The 24,139-nt window shown below is 32.2% G+C and overlaps 1 protein-coding gene across 12 annotated transcripts in view; it reads right to left on the bottom strand.

Moving 5' to 3' along the window:
- PTPRK (protein tyrosine phosphatase receptor type K) overlaps nt 1-24,139 on the bottom strand; it is a 554,712-nt gene that overhangs the window by 205,964 nt on the left and 324,609 nt on the right. For all 12 annotated transcript variants that reach the window (XM_012435091.2, XM_012435093.2, XM_012435094.2 and 9 more), the window contains exon 7: nt 21,719-22,012. In XM_012435091.2, the coding sequence (XP_012290514.1) occupies nt 21,719-22,012 (294 nt within the window). The remainder of the gene's footprint in view (nt 1-21,718; nt 22,013-24,139) is intronic.

Raw genomic sequence — 24,139 nt, 5'->3', positions numbered from 1 at the left:
CTGTTTTTCTATGTGATTAGTAGTGTTACTTATCACTTGAACACTGTGCCAGTTAATCTTAAATTATTAAGATCATCAAAATGAAACCTGTTTCTATTTATTATGTTTAATATCTTAATATTTTATGTAAAACAATACATTTAATATTCATTATTAATATGAATAACGTTATGCTTAAAATGTTTCTATTTATTAGATACAATACTTTTTTCCTACCAAGACCTATTTGTAAAAGCAGTTATCATTCTACCTTTACTTCATTGTGATGTTTTGACTGCCTTTGGGCTGGGATGGCCTTAAATGAGTTAACAATTTTTCATTTTTCTCATTCTATTGGGTAGATTTATTCTATAAAAATACAAATGCATGATTAAATAGCTTGGTAGAAACATATTTTGCAATTTCTCTTATAACTTTATGCTTGATGGCAGATAAAATGGAGAGATGTTGTCACATTAGGAACAGAATAAAGGTTAATAACAAGTTGAATTAGCTTACTTATGCCATGGTTCCCTTTGGCAGTCTACTGATGCTTAGTTCTTTGTGAGAATAAGGTTAAAAAGTGCTTAAAATGCAGAGAATTCCAACAGAAACTATACTACATAACTATATTGCTTTACCAATGCATTAAATAGAGGAAAGTATAATAAATATTATAATTTGAAAGTAGGGAATAATAAATCATATTCTAAGCTATCTGAAACATCTGTAATGTGATATAAAAATATCTGCAATGTTTGTTGAAGATGAAGTCATTGTTGCTACTAACACTATTGTAGTTTGTGGACTATTTGCAATTAAAGGAAATGCTAAATTAGAGAGTAGTAAAATGAGATATATATTATTTTCATATACAAGTTCTCCTATGGCCTAAATACAATTGATGGACACGCATGTTAAGAATTCTCATTTTAGAATTCTTTTCAGTCCTCTCCATCATCTTACCTTGACACACTCAAATCCCTCACTCCTCATTTTCCTCTGGAAGACACACCATCACCAACTCTAATTATGCATTTCCCATTAACGGCTAAACTGAAACTATTACACAGCAACCACTGTGTTTACATATAAATATGTATACAAAGATAAAGATATTTGAAAAGGAACATGAATGATGAATCAGAGATAAAGATAACACTAAGTCAATAATCATTCAAGTTTAGAAGTATAGTGTTCACTATAGAGAAAGCATGTCTACTGTTCTTAAATAAAGCAAGACACTGTAATCTTAGTTCTTAAAAGTTATGAGCCTATGCTTATTCTCAGATGCTCTATTAATAAAATAAAATCTTCACCTACTCATTGTATAGAATTATTATTTGAGACGGAGTCTTGCCCTGTCACCCAGGCTGGAGTGCAATGGCACGATCTTGGTTCACTGCAACCTCTGCCTTTCGGGTTCAAAGGATTCTTCTGCCTCAGTCTCCTGAGTAGCTGGGATTACAGGTGCCTGCCACCATGCCCAGCTATTTTTTTTTTGGATTTCTAGTAGAGATGGGGTTTCACCCAGGCAGGTCTCGAACTCCTGACCTTGTGATCTGCCTGCCTCGGCCTCCCAAAAGGCTGGAATTACAGCCTGTATAGGAATATTATTTGGGCTTTTATATATGATATTACTATTAAATTGACTGTCTAGTTCTATTATGATGCACTTTGATAAAACTTTAACTCTCTAATGCCTCTTATTTATGATAAAGAACTAAACAATATGAGTTTGCTTCAATACTAGTAATATAACATTAATATTTTCATCTTATAAAGATTTTATAAAACATAGAACTAAGTCTTAATTTCTGCTTTTCAATCTTCAGCTGGAATAAACTAGTTTGCTGAAGTGCATATAACCAATAGTGCTCTAAAATGCACAAAATTAAAATACAAGATGAGGGGAAGATTAAAAACATGTAACAAATTGTTGGTGGTAGAAGAAAGGCCAGAGGAAAAGAACATTTAAAAAAAGACAGAGAATATACATTACATGGAATGTATATACATTACATTAGAATGTATATACATTAGAATGGAATTAGCTGAAAAAAAAAAAACAGGGAAATACTCAAATATTTTGAACATTTTCAAGCACATTTCAGGAAATAAAAGCTATCTAAATTATCAAAATGGAAGTACAAAGATCTCATTGACTAAAGTGGCTTCCCTATATTACAGCAAACATAACAGTCCTTCATACAAATTTTACAGTTGAAAGTTTATATGTTTTCTTGAATTTATGTCTCCTGTGAATTCTATGTGTGCAAATTATGCTAAAATTATTATTAAATCCCACAAGACTTTGGTCTACCACATTAAAAAAACCTAAATAAAGGGAGAAACAATTACAGAAACACATGTGATGGGAAAGTTTTCCCTAGACAACAGTAATATTTCAGTTTTACCTTAGTTTCCAATTTTGTTGTATGAAATAAAAATAATTTTTACCAGGAAGTAGTACATATAAAGTATATTGTGTACATTAATTTAATCCAACCATTAATTCTTTCCCTTTTTCCTCTTTACATACAGTATGCACACAGGAAGAGAGTTATGAATTTCACCAAAACTTAATAATGTTTTCTTTCTGCATGAGAGAAGTTTTGGTTAATTTTTTTTCCTTTACTTTTTAAATGGAGAGGAGGAAAAGCATTCTATCCTATGATCAGGTCTCAGTCTTTAGATAAGCCTGTGTCTCTCTGGATTATCAAGTTAACCATGGCTTTGCAGTATTCTTACATAAATATATAATAGATATTTATATGGACATATAAATACCAATGTAAACATAAATACAAAGTAGACCCAAAAGGTACACACAATTAGGAAAGCAAAATTATGGAGTTGTTCATAAGATAATTTTTTTCCTCATTACCTTCACCAAAACAAATTTTCAAATATGTCTCTGCCTGAATAAATGTGTAATAAATTTATCATAAATTCATAAGGTACTATGAATACACAAGCATTTGTGAAAAATTAATAAAACTAAAACCAAATCTATATTGTTTATAAGAGTTTCTATCACAGAACAACTGTAGTTCTATAGTTTTGTGAAAGATGACACAAAAGTAAAACATATATGTAAAGAACATTTAAACTAAAAATAGCAAAATTCTGCATGACAGATGAATTTCTGGATTTAGCTCTCAGTTACAAGAGTATTTCTCCTAGATATTTGTAAGGATAAAGTTACTATAATTCTGACCAGCAAGTCTTCCCCTTGGCTTTAATATTAACTGTTCATAGGAGACACAGCTTTTAGAAAGTCAATTTGCTCATAGCTTTAAGACATAATAATTTGGTAACAACAAAGAGCAAAGAGATATTCAGAAGGATTGCCCGAAGGTTATACATTACAGACATTCCCCTAGACAGGCTCCATTCTACCCTTGAACCAAGCATAATTCCCACAGAAATTTTTTTTTCTTATCCTTAGAATTGATACAAGGTATGCTTTTCTGATTTATCAATATTTTATTCCTTTAAAAATGTTTCTTTTATGAATAAGAGCATGAATTTTGGACTCAGACTTCCCAGCTTAACCAGTTAATAGCTGTGTGACCTTAGGAAAGACACTTAACTTCTTTGAGATTCTGTTTCTGCAAATGTATAATATAACAACATCAGGACATCGCAGGGTCATTGCAATAATTAAATAAGATAATTGTATCAAATGCTGAACAAAGTTTTTAGAATGTTATGAATGACTGGTAAGCATTAGCTGTTACATTATAAATAATAAATACTGTAGTAATTGACACAGATTTTGCTTTCATTACTAGTAAATTTAGCATCAAATCTGTGGTGCCTTCTAATAACATCAGACTCACTTCTAGTAACTCTAGAATGCTTTTCCTACTCCCCATATAAAAACATAAATTTTTGTTTACTCTCATCCCCCAAGTTTATTTATTTTACCTTTAATATCACTTTTTCCCCAAAATTACTTATCACTTACTATTCTTCTGCTAAATCTTTGCGTTTTAGTAAATAACTTAGAATTCTTCTTGAAATTAGGAAGGATATAAATTACACATATGTATATTTGTGAAGGATGTAAATTATGTATATTCCTATGTAAATATGTAAATAAAAAAGGCTAGTTGACTAACATTTTATATTCTGTAAAATTAACACTGATATTATGTTTTCTGTTACCTAGGGTTCCTGGAGTGGTCAATACCATGTGGAGAGTACTAGAAATAAAGTATAGCACTTCTGGAAAAAATATTCAACTTCCCTCAAAATGATTAAAAATGATAGAAACAAAAAACTTTCTTAAAATCAGTCAGATGTTTTACTTGAAATGCAGACTGTGCTATGACTTAATATAAATGAAAAACTCACATGAACAAAAAAATACTATTTTAATTTGTTGATTAGAAAGCTAAATACCAGAAATATGTAAACAGCCAAAAAAAAAAAATCCAATTTTAATAGTTAAGATTACATTAACACAGTGTTTGCTGGCAAGCACTCTATACAAACAAAATGAATCTTAAACATACAAGTTTAAATTAAAAATCATCTCAGAAGTTAAAAAATTAATTGCATTAATATTTGCCATGCAAAATATCTGTGATGACTTATTTCTAAATTGAACATAAAGAATATATAAAATTGTTTTCTTATATATTATTCTAGTTTTTTTCATCTGAGGTATTTTGGGATTAACTTTGTAAATGCCCATATTACTTCCCTCCATTAATAGGGCTAAATTAAACTTTGAATTACTTGGTTGCTACCCATGAGTAATATAGTTCATATAACTAGGTGGATTATAGCAAAATTTCCTATAAAGATAATTTCTAGATAATTTTAAGTTAAACTGCATTACCAAGCAGTCCAACTGCAGTAAGATTCACTGTGACTAAGTACTCTAGTAGAGGAAGATTTTAAATCTGAATAGATATTTCATGAACTTGATTCTTGCAATTATCACATGTTGTATTTGTTAATAATATTTCTATCATACAACTGATGATTCACCTTCTTAATATTAATTCTACTTATATGCCTTCCTCAAATTCAATTTAGGACCAATTTTACCTCCTGTACCTGACCTAGTAGCATTTTATTAAATATTAAATAAGAACTTGTCAAAGCATTTACTGTTACCAAAAACCTACTTTTAAATAAACATTTAACTGAGTACTAGTCTGGGGTAAAATGTTTTCAATTTCGAGAAACTTTAAAAAATTGTATTTAAAACAATATCCTAAAAGCAGAGCAAAATAAGAGTGGTACTCAGAAGTTAAAATCATCTCCAAATGAAGTCACTGGAATGAAAATGTTTCTGGATGAACAGCAAATGCTAGAAAATGTGTTATTCTCACAAATGCTTAGGAAGTAAATCTTGTGCCATCTCCCAAATAAGCAGCACCACAATTTAATTCTTTCATGCATTTTGATTGAAATGAAAGTGAAAAAGGATTTTGCTCAAAATATAAACAGCCCTAAGTGTTGGTGAGGTGGTAGAGAAAAGGGAAACCTTGTTCTCTTTTGCAGGTGGAAATGTAAATTGATTGAACCATTACAAAAACAGCATGGAGGTGCTACAAAAAGATGAAAAGTATAACTATTATATGACTCAGCAATTGGTACCTTGTGGCGCTCTCTGTCCTCCCATGTTCACTACAGCAGAGGTTTCCAAACCACTAGTGACATGCTGGTACAGATCCATGGCCTGTTAGAAACTGAGCTGCACACCAGGTGAGCAGCTAGCAAGGGAGCATTACCACTTGAGCACCACCTTCTGCCAGACAAGTGGCGGTATTAGATTCTCATAGGAATGCAAACCCTATTGTGATTTGTGCATGCCAGGGATCTATGGTGCGTGCTCCTTATGAGAATCTTCTAATGCCTGATGATCTGAGTCTACTAGAAGAGTGACATCCTGAAACCATCCCCCGCCACCTCCCCAGTCCATGGAAATATTGTCTTCCATGAAACTGGTCCCTGGTGCCAATAAAGTTGGGGACCACTGCTCTCACAAAAGCCAGGAAATAAAAACAAGATAAATGTCCATCAGTGGATAAAGAAATTGTGACATATATCTATATAATTCTTTCCTAAAAAAGGCAATCTTGCCATTTGTAACATCATGTGTGAACCTGTAGGACACTACGCTAAGTGAAATAAGCCAGACACAGGCAGAAAATGCAGTGTAACCTCACTTAGAGTTGGAATTTTTTTTTATGTCAAATAAATAGAAACAGAGAATAGGGAGGGGAAGAAAACTGGAGAAATAGGTTACAGGGTATACATTTGCAATTAGGTAGGACCATTAAGTGGAAGACAAAATGTACAGCATGAAGACTATAGTTAATAATATCATATTGTAGACTGAAAACCTTGCCAAAAGAGTAGATTTCAGGTGACCTGACACACCACAAAAGGAATAACGATGGAAGGTGATCGATAAGTAAATTTGCTTAACTATAGTAATTATTTCAGCATCTACATATATATCAAAACACATTGTATATTTTAACATATACAATAGAAAATAACCCCAAGCCTAAGTTTGTTGTACGGTTTAAAGTACATGACTTTATAAAACCCTTAATTATATTTCCTAACAGAAAAGTGTGTGTGTGTGTGTGTGTGTGTGTGTGTATCCTGACTCAGTGTTGAGTGACTTGCAATATCATTAACATATTTAGTCCTTAAATAGGTCCTTTATAACAATACTTTCATGCAAATTTTAAAGATAGGAAAAGCTATCTTTAAAAGAAAAAAACAAAACAAAGAAAGCTTAAGTATGCCATGTGTTGGTTAAATTCATGCCTATCGCTATAGATCAATCTCTTTATTTTCTTTCTGGTATATTTTCTCCTTCAAAAGTATTTATTTTTATTAATGAAATGACTTTAAATAAAGTTAAGAGATGAGAAAATTGTCCATACAAATTATTTCCTGATCTCCACAAGTATCACATAGGGTATTTTTTATCCCTACTTCATCATACCTTGATTCTCTCATTTAACATTGTATTATATTCATCACTGGATTAAAACGTTATACATGTAACTTCAATAGCTAAAAAAATGCTTAATACATAGATATAATTTATAAAGGCATCTTGTTATTGTTAAGCATTTAACTTCTTTACAATTCCCACTTAAACATGTTATTTTTTAAAGTGTGTGTATGTGTGTTTGTGTGTTATTTTAAGGCCACTATTACAATGGAGACAAGGAATATACATAATTTTACAATAAACACCAGGTACTGTCCAGAAAAATATGGGATAGTACATTTTACTTTTTAATTGAAAAATAAAATAAATTAACGGCGACAAAATAAATGCTGAAATCTTAGTGAATGAGTATTTTCAAATTATAGTAGGCATTTTTTCTTTTGTTTTTTACTCAAATTTTAAATTAGACTCTGAACAAGTTTTAATAGTGGCAATATGATTTTCTAAATTATTAACTGGGCTATCATACATAAAATTTTAATTTTGAGTAACACAAAGCCTAATCAGAAACTTCATGCAACGAACACCACAAAATAGACCAAGGCAGATTCTGAATACTGCCTGTAGGAGCTTGAGTGTTGGGGATGAGTTAAACTCCCCTGCAGGTCACAAATAAGTGACTGGGAAGATATCTACATCTTTGTCTCTACCTCTACGCTTAATTTATTTCTATCCATTTCTACATTGATAAGTCTATTTCTATGTTTTTACTCAGCCAAGACTAGTTTACTAGGAGGGAATGATTAAAATACACAAACAAAAAAACCTCATGAAATGGGAAATTCCTTTACAATCTTATTTGGGAGGGTGAAAAAAAACCCACTGATTTGAAGTGGCACTTTCTAAAGGTAATATTTCCTAAATCAATCACTTTATTTAAAATACAAACAGATCTTACCCAGCATATTTATTTACGTGAGAAATGACCTCTTTCTTAAGAGTGCCACTTTGGGTGTTAGCACTGAAAATTCATGGTCATCTCCTAAATTAACAATGTTGTTTCTTTCATTTTTTTCCATAATAGATGCAGATGTTGTCACAAAAGAAGGAGAAATTAAAATAATTCCTTCTAAACTACACAGGATTGCAGAGAACATTTAAGGCGTACAAAACTTATGACTAAAATCATAAAAGTAAAAAGGCAGAATGTTTATATTTCATATCAATTGAAAGATTATGAATGACTTCAAAATGCTAGGGTTATAAATATGCAAACTAATCTTTTTAGACGTAAGCCCTAATAAGAAAGCAAAAAGAAAAAAAACTATTAACACTTAGATTGTGCAGTGATGCATATGGACACATGTGCAAATACACAGTTGAGAAAATAATAAAAGAAGCAAATTATACATTTCCATGAAAAGCTTCCTTCAGTTTCACTATAAGATTTTCTCCCATAAAATGTATAATAATGTACCTTACAAAGGAAGTAGGATGAATCTAAGTTCAGGGAAGGAGTGAGGACGGTGGGGTAGGGAGAAGAGTGAGAAATAGAAAGAAAAAACACTCCAAGTAAAATTTTACTTTCTTCAATACAGTGGATCCAAAGTCATTTCAGTCAGCATGTCACAACCTACTTACACATCAACTAGGTTTGAGTGACAAAAATTCGCCAAGCCAGAAATGATGCAGTATTTGTCAAAAAGATTGAACTGCACTTTCATATTAGTACAAAAAACCGACAGTGCATGATTATTGCCAGAAGCATGAGGTTGTTTAGGGGATAATGCAAGCCCCTTAACAGTAGGTAGTAATGGAAAATGTCTAACTCTCTTTCTTCCCTTTCAAGGCAGGCACTTGTAATATGCCTTGTTATACTGCCAAACCATTTCTCACTCCAAACTCTTTAAATACCACCTGTCCAATCTGAGAATATATTTTTAACTGAAGACATATACAATATTCCTCACTAAAAACCACAATATAACAAATGCTTTACTAGTCTCGTGAAAATTAAAATATTATGTACTGTTTGTAATAAGGGAGCAGCTCTGTTTTGCTGTTGTGCTGCATGAAGTAGACATTGATTTCTCTATTATTCAGAGACTGCTGGTGATTTGTATATTAAAGAGCTATAAGTATGCCCTATTGTTTTAGAGAAGAATATTTGTAATTCTGGATGAATTTCTTCATTAGATCAATTCTTGATGTTAAATTTAAGATAAAGGTAACATTTACCTCATTTTAACTTTATTGTTATGAGTATATGTATACACATTCCTGTCAAAAAATATATTTCTAAAAGTGTAGATTTCCAAATTTGATTCTCTTAGGCCAATTGCATAACTGAGGCACTACTAATCTTCTTAAAAAATAAGAAATTGGTCAACCAATTCTGGAGTATGTTTTGAAAATCTTTTCACTACACAACTAAATAACTGATTTGACTAAACAGAGCTTTAAAAATGGGCTTACTGATTATTCACAAAATTATAATTATAAAAATATTGTAACTGAGATAAAAAGAGATCAGCCATAAAAGTAAAAATCAAATTAACCTACCCAGTGTAATTTGCATCATACTCAAAGACTGGAACAGCTTAGGGAATGAATCACTAACAATTCTTCCTACCTTTGTTTTAATAATAGGCAATTGTACAGTCATCTTCTTAAGATGATACTTGTACTGCTGTTCTTAATAAAACAACTCCGTCTTGCTGACCTACTTTTTAGTTTATAATAACATTCCACTAAAATCTGAAAGGGTAGAAGCATTTATTTTCTTCTCTTCGCTGAAAGAGAGATAGGCGCTTTATCTCCCCTGTGCTACTGAAAATCCTGGGAAAGTCTAAATATTTAAGTTTGTTCTACAGAGGCTTCTGACTCAAGGGTTTAAAGAAACCAGGGTAATTATTTTTGTTCATTACCAAAGCACTCAAGTGTAGAACTTGATTTAAAAAAAGTTTAAAAATAAGTTGTTCTCATTGGAAGTTGTAGTAAGATATCAAGGTAATATGGATATGTAGATATATCTAGTATATATACATAGATAAATGTATAGCTATGATTGCATCTACAAATATATATACTAGATACATATGTATGTGTATATGTACACACATGTTCATAAATGCACATATATGTATATGTACATATGTATTTATATCACATATACTACATATATGTAGTATATACACATATATATACCATAGATATATGTATATCTATATACATACATACATACACACACACACACACACACACACACACTATAGGTATATCTATATATTCCAAAGAACAGGCATGCCAGCACTGCTGTTAATCATATGTTCAGGTCCTTCTCCTGTCATCCTGTGGAGGCACCTGAAGGGTATGCATACAGCACATGAGCACCAGGAACCACTGGGGTGAGGGACAATGAGAAGTAAGAAAGCAATAAAGGAAAGGATATAGAAATGTGCTCAACACACGTTAGATTACTTGCAAGTATGCCTGAGATTGGATGATGAAAACCAACAGTCAACTACATTTGATTATGCCCTTAGCATCATGCTCTGAGCCACCCAATCTGGGGAATAATTAAAATGCAGCTACAGAAATCACTCTATACATTGCATATTGAACAAATTTAATATACCTGTGAACACAAAACAATCTGCCATATATTTCTAAGTTGTCTCTATGTAAAATCGTTACCAGTTTCTGCCCTTGAGCAGGGAGTCTTGAGTAATCAGAATAGTTCATGCAATAAGATAATAACGTACACAGTATAATTTTTCCTACAAGAGTATAATTTCTAAAATTGTGGTTGAAAGAAACTTACTTCAATTTCCAATTCAAGGAAATTACAGTATACTCATGACTCTCACAAGAAGAATTAAATGGTGATGACACTTAAATCTGTATATCCTGCTCTCTGCCGTTTCTATGAACCGTAAGCCCAGAAATACAATTGCCTACCCAATACCTCATTTTTAAAAATAAGCAGAGATTTTCCTTCTAAAACTTTCCCCAATGTTTGAGCCCTTCAAGTTAACACCTGTCACTATATCTTAATGTTTCAAGCCAGAATTCACTTCCAATGTGTCACCAAATTCTACTGATTCTACCTATCAAATCTCTTTCAACACCTGCCTCCTCATTGAAATTCTTATCTCCTCTGCTTCAGTTCAAGCACTGATCAATTTTTGCTTACACTGAAGTGGTAGCCTTCTAATCTCTCTGAAATCTCCTTTCAGTCCTTTTCCTAAACTATCACTAGAAAAATCTTTCTAAAAAACAAATTATTCTAAGCATTCTAATAAAAATTCAAACAATTCATTCTTTAAAAAATTTATTCCCTTATACAAAATATTTTAATGTATTAATTTAGAATTAAGATGAACTGATGGACGAATAAAAAATACATAGGTAGATAAACATGTGATATAGCAAATACAGCAAAGGTAAATTACACCAGCGGACATATGAATGTTCACTGCATAATTCCTTCAGATATTCTGCATTTTTATAGTTTTTAAAATATTAGAGAAAATTATCTTTAATGAAATGACTTTTAATGTAGTAATGGCTAATATTTACTATGGATATCATACATGGTGCTAAGTAAGCACTCTGCAGGAGTTATCTCCATTGATGTGAAGGAAAATGTTTAATATTTTAAACACGTTCATGGCTATCAAAAAAGAAGAAGCCCTGATTTGTACCACTTACCAATTTCCATGTTGTAATGCTGCCACTATGGTAAAAATTAGGAAGAGGTGAGCATTAGTGGATCATTATGAGTATCTCCAACATACAGATAATATAGACATAAATAACCTCAAGAAAAGAAATAATGGTAAAATATCTTAGAATAATTAGGAGGTTTCAGTGCATGTTCTTTTGTTTAAAATATAATATACTTGCAAATATATATATGTATATATATATAAAAATTTATTTCAAAATAATCGTTTCACAGCCAGCTGGCAAAATTCCCGCAAATTTAATAATTAACTGTTAGCTTTAGTACATGCTTAAATAACTCAAAAATATCACATTGGGCAGGTTCAATTATTGATTTTTATTTTATAGATGAAGAAGTGAAACATTAGATTAAATTACTTGCACATTAGTAAGCATTACAGCAAGATTTGGACCTAGATTTTACTGGCTCTCAAACCTTAACATAACCAATTTTACTGATTGGCTGCTGATGAAATCCTACTTATGTTTTAGGGATGTTTTGTGCACTCGTAGAGCGTAAAAGCACATCTATTTTGCAGCTTATTGGTTTAATTATTAACCTGCATGTCTACCTTATAACCTTTTTGGGTGGCTCAGCACAGAAATGCATTCAGGCAGCCTCAGTTTGCATTTATGAGTTTACACTAGTGCCTGACACACAGCAAGTACTCAGTACTTGTGAGCTACTGTAATCATAATCCTCTAGACTTTGAGTAACTAGAGAGCAAGTTTTCATCATAGAATATCCAGCAATTTAGACAGAGTCTGTAATACAGGAGATACTCATGTAAAAGAAAAATTTAAAAATGCGATACAAATGATAATCTCAGTTTTCTCATACAATAGCTGTTTGATATTAATTAAATCACTTCCCTATTGAGACTAAATGCTCAGAATGATGATTAATAAAAGAGCTGGACTTGATAATTATAAAGCATTTTCTTGCACTAAAGCCATGGGATTGGCCTTGATGGTATCAGTAAAGAGCATTGATACAATACTTTCATAAAGTAGCTGAATAGCATTTGTGAAGAACTTTTTAGTTACATGGAAGATAGATACATTCATGATCTTCACTCCAGTGTTTACAATGGCCAATCGTGGGAATTAGCCCAAACTTTCAGTAACATCAGAATGGTTGAATAAACTCAAATACATATATATCCAACAGAATATTAAGCAGTCATTTAAAGTCACGGTGATAATGTCCTGCAGAAACACAGGAAATGGGTTGGCATGATGGGAAGTAAAATAAGCACAATGTAAAATTGTATATACCTTTACTTTACAACTAAAACACTCCCAGGCACAGAGAAAAATAATAGTGCATTGACAAAAATGACAACAGTTTTATAAACATTGTAAAATAATGAGGTTTTTTCTAAATTCTAGTTGCAAAATTTGATGTATTATTTTAATATATACATAATTATAAAAATAATTTTGGTATATAAACTCTATGCAGTCTTTACAGAATCTGGGACATCCAGCAAGGGCCCTCCAAAGAAATCAAGCTTAAGGACAGCTAATTCACCCTTGTCACATTTTCTCTACCTAAACAGAATGGAGGTGGTTGTTGTAGAAAGAAAACTCTAAATCAGTATCTGCCCCCACCCCAAATAAAAGCATCCAAACATGCAAAATGCACACACATGCATGAGATGCAAAATTCACTGGAGAAGAGAGATGGAGAAGCAGGAAGGAGGACTCTGGGACCATGATCCCACTTTAGTATTCTTTAGCAATATAATATTTAAGGTGGTGTCTAAATTTTTAAAATTAATTACTCTTAAAAGGAGAGTGTGTTTGCATATATATATACATATATATATATATGCATATGTTTGTGTATATATTCCTTGTTTTAGCAAAAGGTATTATAGGTTCATATGTAACAAAAATATCATGTTTAGTAAATTTCTGGTAGGTTGAATTACAAGACAATATAGCACCTGTTTAAAACAATTTAATTAACAGGTAACAATAAACTGTTATCTGATTGCTTATTATGATTTTGTTGTAGTGAAGGACTATGTAGAAGTGGGAAATAATAACATAGCCAAAGAATGAAATACGAGTTCTTTAAACTCAACTTCACTGAGATGATTTGGCTGAGACAATTAAAATGGACATCACTCAATGATTTCTAGGCCATATCATATGTAGTAACAGCTGAATTTGCACAGATCTTGCTTAGGGTGACATGAAAGGCATGAATTTCTGCCCTTTGAAGTTCATTTTTTACTGTTTCACAAAGTCTACTATAAATTAGAAGACTTGCTTTGAATATGCTTTTTTCCCTTTGCAGTTTACATTCAGGTTGGTGGAGAGGAAAGAGGATTGAAGAGTTATCCTCTAGCAATTAGCTATGATAAGGCCGTATCTTGCAGGAAGACAATAAAGACCAGAAAGTGAGATCCTAAGTGATGATTCCATGTAGTATGAGTCAAATTAAATGATGTTAATAATGAAATACAACCTTATGCCATTTTTCTTCCACCAAGAAATTGCACAGAATGACCAACATTCCCCCAAAATGCTATTGATACCTAGGATAGGTATGGATAAGTGAGATCAAAAAATAATTATGAAGCTGTGCTCCTCCCCCAGCAACCTCTGCCAAAAAAAAAAAAAAAATGTGGCTGCATTTTTTTTTCTGTCAGAACCTGATTTAGAGATTTCTTTCATATTTCAAAGTAAAGAAAACAAATCACAATTCAACGAAAGATATGAATTTGGGTGTGAGAATTGAAGACAGAAGTAAATTCTCAGGTAAAGAGAATGAAAATCAAGAGCAAGTCTATACCTCATAGTGACCCCAATGGCACCATCAAAGAAAAGTCTCAGACTCATAGGCTGCATCTCTTGAACTTGTCTTTGTGACTAAAACATCCCTTCGAGTTTGATGCCTGGATCTACATCTTTAAAATTCTATCTAGGTCATTTTCTTCATCAGATCCTCCTGGTGTTATCATCTTTTAAGACATCATAAATATGCCATTTTACTTTTGCCATGGGCTTTAAAAGTAAAACTCAGGACTTGAGGGGAAAGAAAATTTCATGAGATTGATGCTGTTACTGAAACCATTTCTACCTGAAGATTTATTGTAGTTACGCAAAATTCAATAAAAACAAATGAAGCCAATAAAAAGACTACTTAATGATACAGTTCACTGAGTCAACATGTGGTAAAGTACTATGAATAAATAAATACAGTGTCATTAACAGTGGTTACCAAATGCTTTTCACCAAAAAGTCAGTCAGATGACACAATTTTTAGCTGAAAACAACCCAACCCTGTGAGTAAAGTTAGTTACATTGCTACTGATGATGCTACCTATAAGGAAATGTGTCGTGAATTGGGATGTATACCTAACTGTACAACCTGCTCCTGAGATAAAACCCAAAAGGTACTGGACAAGACTATTTCATATTTGCTCAACTTTCATGACTCTTAGGCTGGGAGCTCCTAACATAATAGACCATTAGCAGAATGTACAGGTGTTGATTACCTTATAAGGCAGTCTGTCTGTCTCTGTCTCTCGATTTCCATAGAAATTTTGAGTAACATTTCTATACTCCTATGAACCCCAGAGGTTTTAAAAAACACAAACAACTTTGACAATTTAAATTAGAATATGAATTATATCTTTTATTTTAATACTTCCATCTGTCCATATAGATTTCCTATTTGTGAGTAGAAAGGAAAGAGGGAAGGCAAATCATCCTTATGGTGACTACTGGCTGGACATTGTTTTATGCATTATTTCACAAGTAAGGAATTATGGATAAGGCCATAGCTTTGTTCAACAGAAAACATTAGCCCAACTCTGTTTAGCAAAATTAATAGCGATAGACAAAAATTATTTTTAGTCAGGAATTATCCCTCTCTTCCTTGGATTACTGAAGTACATCATAGTTTTAATAACATATATCATTTATTATGTTATTATTTTTATTATGGTTATAAAACTAGCCTGTCAATTCCTACTTAAGAGTAGGAATATTGTCTTCTTAATGTTTTATCTTCTGCAGTCCTGGGTGTGGCAAAGTTTACAACTTGGGTCCTCACTAAAATTTGTGAGATAATTAAACATCCCATCAAATACACAGTAGCTCTTGAATTACTCTACAATCTCTCATGACTTTTCCCCTCTAATATAATGTATTGTATCATTTTTCATGTTTATGAATATTGGACAATTCATATATTTGAAAAAGAAAGTAATTCAAACAATGAAGTTATTCACTTATAAAATATCTTTAAAATCCCTTTATAAAAGAAGCCTTCCTGATTATTTATGAATGACAATGTTCTCCAGGAATTTATAGATTTCCTTTTTCCAATTTGAAATGCGAAAGATGCTACAGAGAAGACTACAACTATATATACATATATATGCATGTTTTCATGGCCTTTCTGCTTCTAGTCCTTCCTGAGTTTCCAGAAATAAGATGATCCTTTTACAAACAAATCTAGTATTGTCAGTCTCTCTCATAAAAACATCTAGGTATCAGGTGGATGATGTTAGACTTAGCTGCAGCTTACCTGCCAACCTCAGTTCTACCACAAGCCCAGAGTTAGCCAGTAATCCATCTGAATCCATCTATTTTCAGAACCCCCAAAATATCATCAATATTTACAAGTAGGTAAAAACATGCAGTTCACTCTAATTTTATTCATTTCATTTTGCATTTACTCTTTTTATAGGACTGGTCCCTAGTGACTTCTAGGAGTTTAAGTGCGAGACATTGGTTCTATCACTTTGAAGACCTATTAATTAACACAGTACTGTTAACAAAGAAGCCAACAGAAGGTTTTTTTCTGAATAAATATTTTTCAGACAGAAATGTTCTCTACAGAATCTAAAAACCAAAAATTAGGTTATTACTCACAAAAAAGAAATCTAAATGGGATTTTATTCTTAGATTCCTAAAAAAGTTGCAAACTGTCTTCCATTACTGTTCTTATGGCTTTTTACCTTTAGTTTTCTTTTTTTTTTTACTTCAATAATGATAATAGTATTGCCTTTTAAAATTCTTGTGCTATAAAAAGCCATATAAAGATCATATATAAGTTCATACATTTTAAAACAAGCATTGATATAAGCTGACAGTTTCAATCAAATAGTAAGCCACCCTTATATTGTGAAATTGAACCAATTCTTAGAAGAGCTGTTTATTTTGTTTTAACCTCTAGGCTCGGTGTTAATGGTTACTAGTCTTTGTGACTGATAACTATTAAACCACAGTTAAAATCAATGTATGGTACCACTTTGCTGATGATGCTATAGACTAAAGGCTAAAATTTAACTTCTCACTTTGTGGTTTCTGGCATATGCCCAGGTATTATTTTGTTTTGTTTTCCCTTCCATTTTGGATTTAGGACAAGAAAAAAATGCATTTTTAATAAATGCTTACATTTAAAATAAGACACTCTCCTTTTGACTGCTTCATAGATCTAAATGTTTCACTGAAAATTGCCAACAGCATTGAACTTCAATATAAGAGTAGAGAATAGTTTTCCCAACTGTGTAAATATATTATGTTCTGGACACTCTGAACTATTGACCTTCCCTATGAGAGAGATGCTGCTAAAATGTCAGTTAATCATAAAGCGGTTCCACAATCGGTTACCCAGAAGCAGAAGGCAATTTAAAAGAGCAATTTTAACATGCAATTGCCAAAGCATGCAACACAGACAATTTCTGATGATGGCATATTTTATTCCCATTTAATAAGAGAAAGAGAAACTGTGTTTTCTTTTGCTTCTATACCAGATGGTATACCCAGAGGAAATAGACACACAGAACAAAAGCAAGCATACTTTCTCTGATTGTTCACTGGAGTTTTTGAATTACTTCCCTTTTAAGACAACTTCACATTTATACCTTTTTAAAAATTTACGAAGTGCCTGAAGAAACATTACGTGAACAATAACATGGGTCAGGGTATAAAGTAACAGTGAAATAATCATATCCCTCAGGTTCCTAAAGAAGCATGAGGTAGGCCTCAGTGGCTTCAGCCACCAGAGGCTGTAATTACCACCTCTCCTAAGTCAGAGACCCTGAAGCAAGTAACTGCTGTTACCAAATGATTATAGTGCACTTTGGAAGGAAAACAAAAAATAGCTTTGTCAACAAGACAGTATATTTTCAGAAAAGGATAAAATAAAATACTCCTATACTTTAATTGTTTAAAGTATTTAAAACACAGCACATATCTGAGAGTTAAGCAACAATCAATTGGGTTTTCAATAAATGTGAAGTTGCAAATATTAACCTACATTTTCTCAGAGAATAAGTTAGCCATGAGGACTCTATTTTTAAAATGTACATCTCTTCCAGATTTTACTTGTTGTGCTTTAATTTACTCATGGTATACTATTATAAGGGGGGTGGAGGGAATCACCTATGATAGGAATAAGAGGAAATAGTATTAAGGCCATTAAAGTCCGAGAAAAGGAGTTGAGGCCCATCTGTCTGATATAGGACAAGTCACTGTTTCCTTTTGGTTTCCTGAGTCTTAAATTCACCAACTAAAAAGTGAGAAAATAATATATCTAACTTACAGAATTGGTGTGAAAATAAAATATGACAGATTTACTTCATATGTTGATTCTAAAGTAGCATTAATCAATACTTGGCCACAAAAAAAATCTACATTTTCATTTGAAAATGTGAAATTTATTTATGAATATAAATAAGGAAAACTTTTGTATTGACTTGCCGGAAGATTATTTATTGACAGATTTCCATCAAATATTTACTAATACCAGAAATAGAAGGTCAATGCCTCGAATACCTTAAAATGGAATTTTAAAAACAGTGAACAGTAAGTAATTTACTTTTTGATTGGTACTTAGTAAAAAATAATTGTTCCTCTATAATATACCAAAATAAAATGAGAATTTCTGAAAAGCAGAAGATAATTATTATTCCTTTGTTACTTTCAAGAAATCCACATGAAATTTATATCTCAAACACATATGTAGCTAAGAAGTATTTATAAAATATTTCTAAAGCCACCTAGTCTAACATGCAGGAGTATTAAAATAGCTACTTCAAAATAATCAGCATTTATTCAATCAGACAATATTAATGGCAAACTCTACACTTATAACGTAGAATTAATTTTAAAAGAATGATTATAAATCTAGTATTCAGTTCCTCTTATAGAACCAGTATTTAGGCATGCAGAATTTAACAGAATTAGATGATAACTTCCTCCAAAGGTTATGTTTGGAGTCTCAAAGGTATTTCCCAAGATTATGAAGCATTTAAAGGTTTTGAAATCTGTACTAAATCTCAGTTAATATCACAGTTAACAGAAACTGTGTTCTATTTTGTTCATATGAGCTTCTGGGTTGAGGTCAGTAGTGGTACTGGTAATTTCAAGTCTGAGGGACCTGAGATTTGGAGAAAGGGAAATAGATCTTAAAGAAAGAAAGGAGATGGACAAACATCATAATTCTAACTAACACTGACTCTGTATTTAATTATACAATATATATCAATTATATTCAATTTTCCCTTTTTAGAGACTGTTTAAAAATTAATACAATATATACTTCTACAAGCTTCTCTTTCTTTTCTAATAATAGAGCAAGATTAGCAGACATTCCTGATGAAATGGTAACCATGGTTTCTCTCAGATTTATAGTCTACTTGAAAATCTAGTCTATAAGTACTTCCCTCCCCCAAAATCTTGCAGATATACCTTATGAGGACATTAATTAACTATAATAAACATGTGTGATAAAGACTCATTATGTGTGAAAGACAGTTTTAAAAACAAATAAACAGTACAGTTGGGAGTAAAACTACAAGTAATAGGGCCTGATAGCAATTTATGCCACAAAGAATATACAAATTAAATGTTTCTCAAAAAAAGAATCAGATAAGAAGACTAGTATAATTCCAAAATACCAAGGCATTTATAACTTAGAAAGCAGCTATGGGCTGGGCAAGGCAGCTCATGGCTGTAATTTCAGCACTTTCGTAGGCTGGGGTGGGCAAATCACTTGAGGTTAGGGTTCAAGACTAGCTGGCCAACATGGTGAAACCCCGTTTCTACAAAAATTAGCTGGGCATGGTAGCGCATGCTTGTAATCCCAGCCACTCGGGAAGCTGAGGCAGGAGACTTGCTTGAACCCTGGAGCCAGAGGTTGCAGTAAGCCAAGATCGTGCTACTGCACTCCAGCCTGGGCAAAAAAGCAAGACAAGAAAGCAGCTATGATTGTAAGTTAATTTTACTCTACCCCCTCTCACATATATAAGGTTATTCTCAGGATAAAATACTTCAAAGCACTTTATAGTCATATTTTTGCTTAAACAGTTCACTCAGAACATAAGCATAGGGATAAATTGATATTCATTAACATGTTATTTTTATGCACTTAACACGGTATAACTGGCTTTAAAACACAGTATTATTTACATGCACTCTCCATGGCTTTCACATCAGGAATCAATTTCAAATAATTCCTAAGTTAAACAAAAATTACATCATACTAACAATACCCTGTATGGTACTGCTAACTTTTTAAAGACCTATTTTGATGAAAATAAAACATAAAGGAGGTGAAATATTTAAAAGAAAATACTTTGGGCAAAAGTCAAGAGGGAAACCACTGGAATACCAAATTGTCAGCATTGTTATGATTTATATATGTTATAAATGTATATATATATATGTAATTTTATTAGAAAACGTATGTATATAATATTCTTAGTAAAATGGACTTCATAGTTCAACCTTTCACATCAGCATGGGATATTAATTTTGGAATAGAGAGTGAACTAGTTTTCAGTTTCCAAACTGCTTCCTCTTTAAATGATTTCTCTGACTAGTTGAGGTTATGGCGTCAACTTGCCTCTCCCTCAGAAAGTTTATCTTCTATCATAAAAACAATTTGTCACATGACCTTGAATGAAAGGACGTAGCCATACAGAATATTTGAAAAGCAAATTGTGATATTTAGGCTGAACCATGGAGATTTGCCCAACATCTTCTAACTTAAGCTCCTTTTCAACCACCAGATAAATGTATACAGCAATCAGCAAACTATTGAACTCTCTATCTTCTAAGTCTCAGACTAATAGTTGAGAAGTTAAACTTCCTATTAGTGAACATCTTTCAGCAGGAGCTTTTGATACGTAAGTATTATGCTGGATTAAAAACATTTAAGTATCATAATACATCAAGTAACTAAACGGGTTTTGCTTGGGTTGTAGCTCAGTACTCTTGGTGGGTAGCCCAAGAATGCTGTCAATGATAAATACGTGCTCAAGAAACAAACAACAAAATAAAATCTCCACTAAAAATGTACTCCAGTAACTTAGATATTTAAACTTTATACTGGCTTTTAATTAACAGCTAACAATTCCTCCCATTAGAACATGGTAAAGAACCAGGATGTATGGTAATATATAATTTTTTATATTTTTATTCTTTGTGTTTTCTCCATATGCTATTATTTTCACCACCCAGTTTTAGTCATGAGGAAGGCAACAGTAAGGCTTAGAGTGTAAAGGTAATATCTCTGTGTTCTGCAGCTGAGTGTCAAGCTGCTGAGGTAATCCTCAACAACAAGACATTCTGAAGAAAATATTTATCTCACCACAGCATTGACCAAAGTAACTTTTCTTATCCATATTATAAGATGTGGCCTTTACATTGACTGTAACAAAATTATTGAGGTAGAGAATTTCCACATGGTAAAAAGTATTCAGTATTTGCTTGAACTAAAATGATCTTTTGTCTTAATAATACTTTAAGTTACAGCTATCAGAGATTTTTGGACTGAATATGTAGCAGGCTCATCAAAATTGCCATGCCAAAAGAAGACTCTAGATTCATAATAATAATGCATTGATAATAGAGAAGCATTCCCATGCCCTCAAATCAGTCAAATAATGACATAAGCAAGATGATGATTTACCTAATTCATTATAACTCTTAGAATAGTGTGACTATATCATATATCAAATGAGAAACCTTAATACTGCATGCATTTGTATGTCTTATGCTAGATTCCTTCACAAGGTAGAATGGCCTACTACTCAGTCTTACCTGCACATTTTGTTCTGGTGATTAGTGGAGGTCCTGGGAGCCCTGTTCCACCTTCACCAGGTCTTGTAAGTAGAACTCGGATCTCATATTCGGTATCTGGATCTAAATGCCATAATTTGTAAGTTGGAGCATTGACTGCGTGGGTTTCTGTCCAGGATCCTGATGTCATTCGGTACTCTACCTCTTTTAGGATGATAGGACCATCACCAATGATGGAGTTGGCATTTAGCTGGATCAGCAAATATGTAGGCCCAACACCAAGCAGCTGAGGAGGAGCAATGGGTCTTGGTGGTTCTAGGAGAGATGAGTGTGCACTCCAGTTAGTAAGATTTAAAACAATACATAGATGTACTAATGTCTCATAAGGCCTAAATGCTTAATGGATCATTTATTAGAAATGCATAATAAATACTTAAAACTAGAACATGCATGATCTGGCAACTGCACTTTTAAAGAATATATAATTTTGCAGATGCATATGACCATTTTAACATAACTTTTCCTTTATTGAAAACACATTTTTTTCAGGAGATAAACTTGTAAAGGCACAGTATACGTAGGAAATAAAAAGAAAACATTTAGAAATGGATAGCTCTATTTAGCTACTAAGAGAGTAGAGTTGATCTTCGACAATTTATTTCATTAATGACCTATGACCAAGTGGTATTTTTCTTTTTGCTTTCCTTGTTACTTCTTCACAGTTTCTATACATGAATAAAAGAAGAAAGAATAGCATAGCTGAACTCAGAAACTGATGCCAGGTGCTACCTTGTTTCTACAAAATACCTCACAGTGTGACAAATTTAAAATTACACCTAGGCACAATCACAAATCACTACATATCACTGGCCTTTGGAAGCAGCATAAGATAAGGCAATGCACCAACTTTTAAACTCAAATGTCAAAGGCACACTGCAATTTAATTTTGGATAGCTTAAAATATTTTGCTTGTAAGAAACTTTGGAAAACATTTTTTCAATGTTTGAATTTACTGAAATGATGAATGATATATTAAGGCACTTTTTTCTTTCATTAGAACAATGTCACTGAAATGAGACATTGGACTTTATGAAGGACTCAGCAGCTATCGCTCTGCTCATATTGCCTGCCCACAATTAAGTCATCAAGTTCCTCTAATTCCTGAAATACTTTTCACTCTTCTCGGAAAAGTGAAAAGACCTGAAGAATGTGTTAATCTTAATAAAACGGTAATTGCTCAAAAATTGATTTAAAAGTTTCTGTTAAAGAGTTGAAACAAATCACATAAAGAACAACTATTAAATACAACCACAAAATGCTCCCTCACCCCAACCCACTCCAGATATGGGGTGGACTGGAGAAAGCACAAATAGAGGGAAGTCGTGAGCACATAACCAATATCTTTCTAATTGGATTTTCTATTTCAATGGCAATGCATTGCATGATTAAAAAAAAAAAATACAATGCAAACAAGGCCTGCAGACAGGTTTTACCTTCTTATGAAGGTTTAAATGAAACAAGAATGTCCATGTGCAGACCACAATTTTCTTTTAAACCCTGAATGTAGAAAAGTGTAGTTTCTAGCTAAAAAGCCTCCGAATTACAAACGACCTTAAAATTAGGGATAAGATTACCTGGTCTGGATAACTACAAAGGCTAAAGTAATTTTCAAGAAGATTATTTCAAAATGCATATGACAAATATTAATTGTTAGGCTGTCCTACACATTGGGTATCCATATTGTTATATGGATATATAACAATATTGGAGGGGAGACACAGTAAAAAGAAAGCGATGAATTCATTATTTTAAACTGAGATTTATATAGGAAATGAAAAGAAGACTGTGATAAATGATGAATGTAATATTTTTTTTTCAGTCCAAAATCACTTGAAGGACATTAAGTTACTCCCCACAAGTATTCATGGCTTACTATGGCAATAACTTTCAAACTAATTACTGGTAGAACCACATGACCTTGGGATTCACTGTGCTCATGTTCAAAACAAAAACAAAACTAATATCAAAGATGATAACATATGCTATATAAAGTGTAAACATTTATAATTTCTATAGAAAAGTGGTTTTTAACACATGATTTATAAACTTCAACTACAAAATCCATTCCTGATATTGCAAATTGTTTCAACAATATGCAGTAAAAATTGCATAGCAGGTGAACTCTTTCCAATTTCACAACTGAATTCAGTGGAGAAGTTATGCACAAAAGAAAAAAGTTTGAATAAAATAAACACAGTTTAAAATTTTCATTTATCAGCTAAAGAAAGACAGAGATAGACATTTCATACCATGAAATTTTACCAACTACTCTAACAACTTTTATACTCAGAGTTTTTAAAAGATTTAGTAGACAGAAAGTTGGTATATTCTCAAACCCTAAACTAAAATGAAACTGAATCGAGAAATGAACATAACAGATAA

Source organism: Aotus nancymaae, unplaced genomic scaffold (genome assembly GCF_030222135.1).
Source record: "Aotus nancymaae isolate 86718 unplaced genomic scaffold, 86718_ANA_hifiasm-v0.15.2.pri h1tg000040l, whole genome shotgun sequence".
In the NCBI taxonomy this organism is placed as follows: Eukaryota; Metazoa; Chordata; class Mammalia; order Primates; family Aotidae; genus Aotus; species Aotus nancymaae.
Note: the sequence above shows the minus strand (reverse complement) of the source record. Positions and strands in the feature narration are given on the sequence as shown.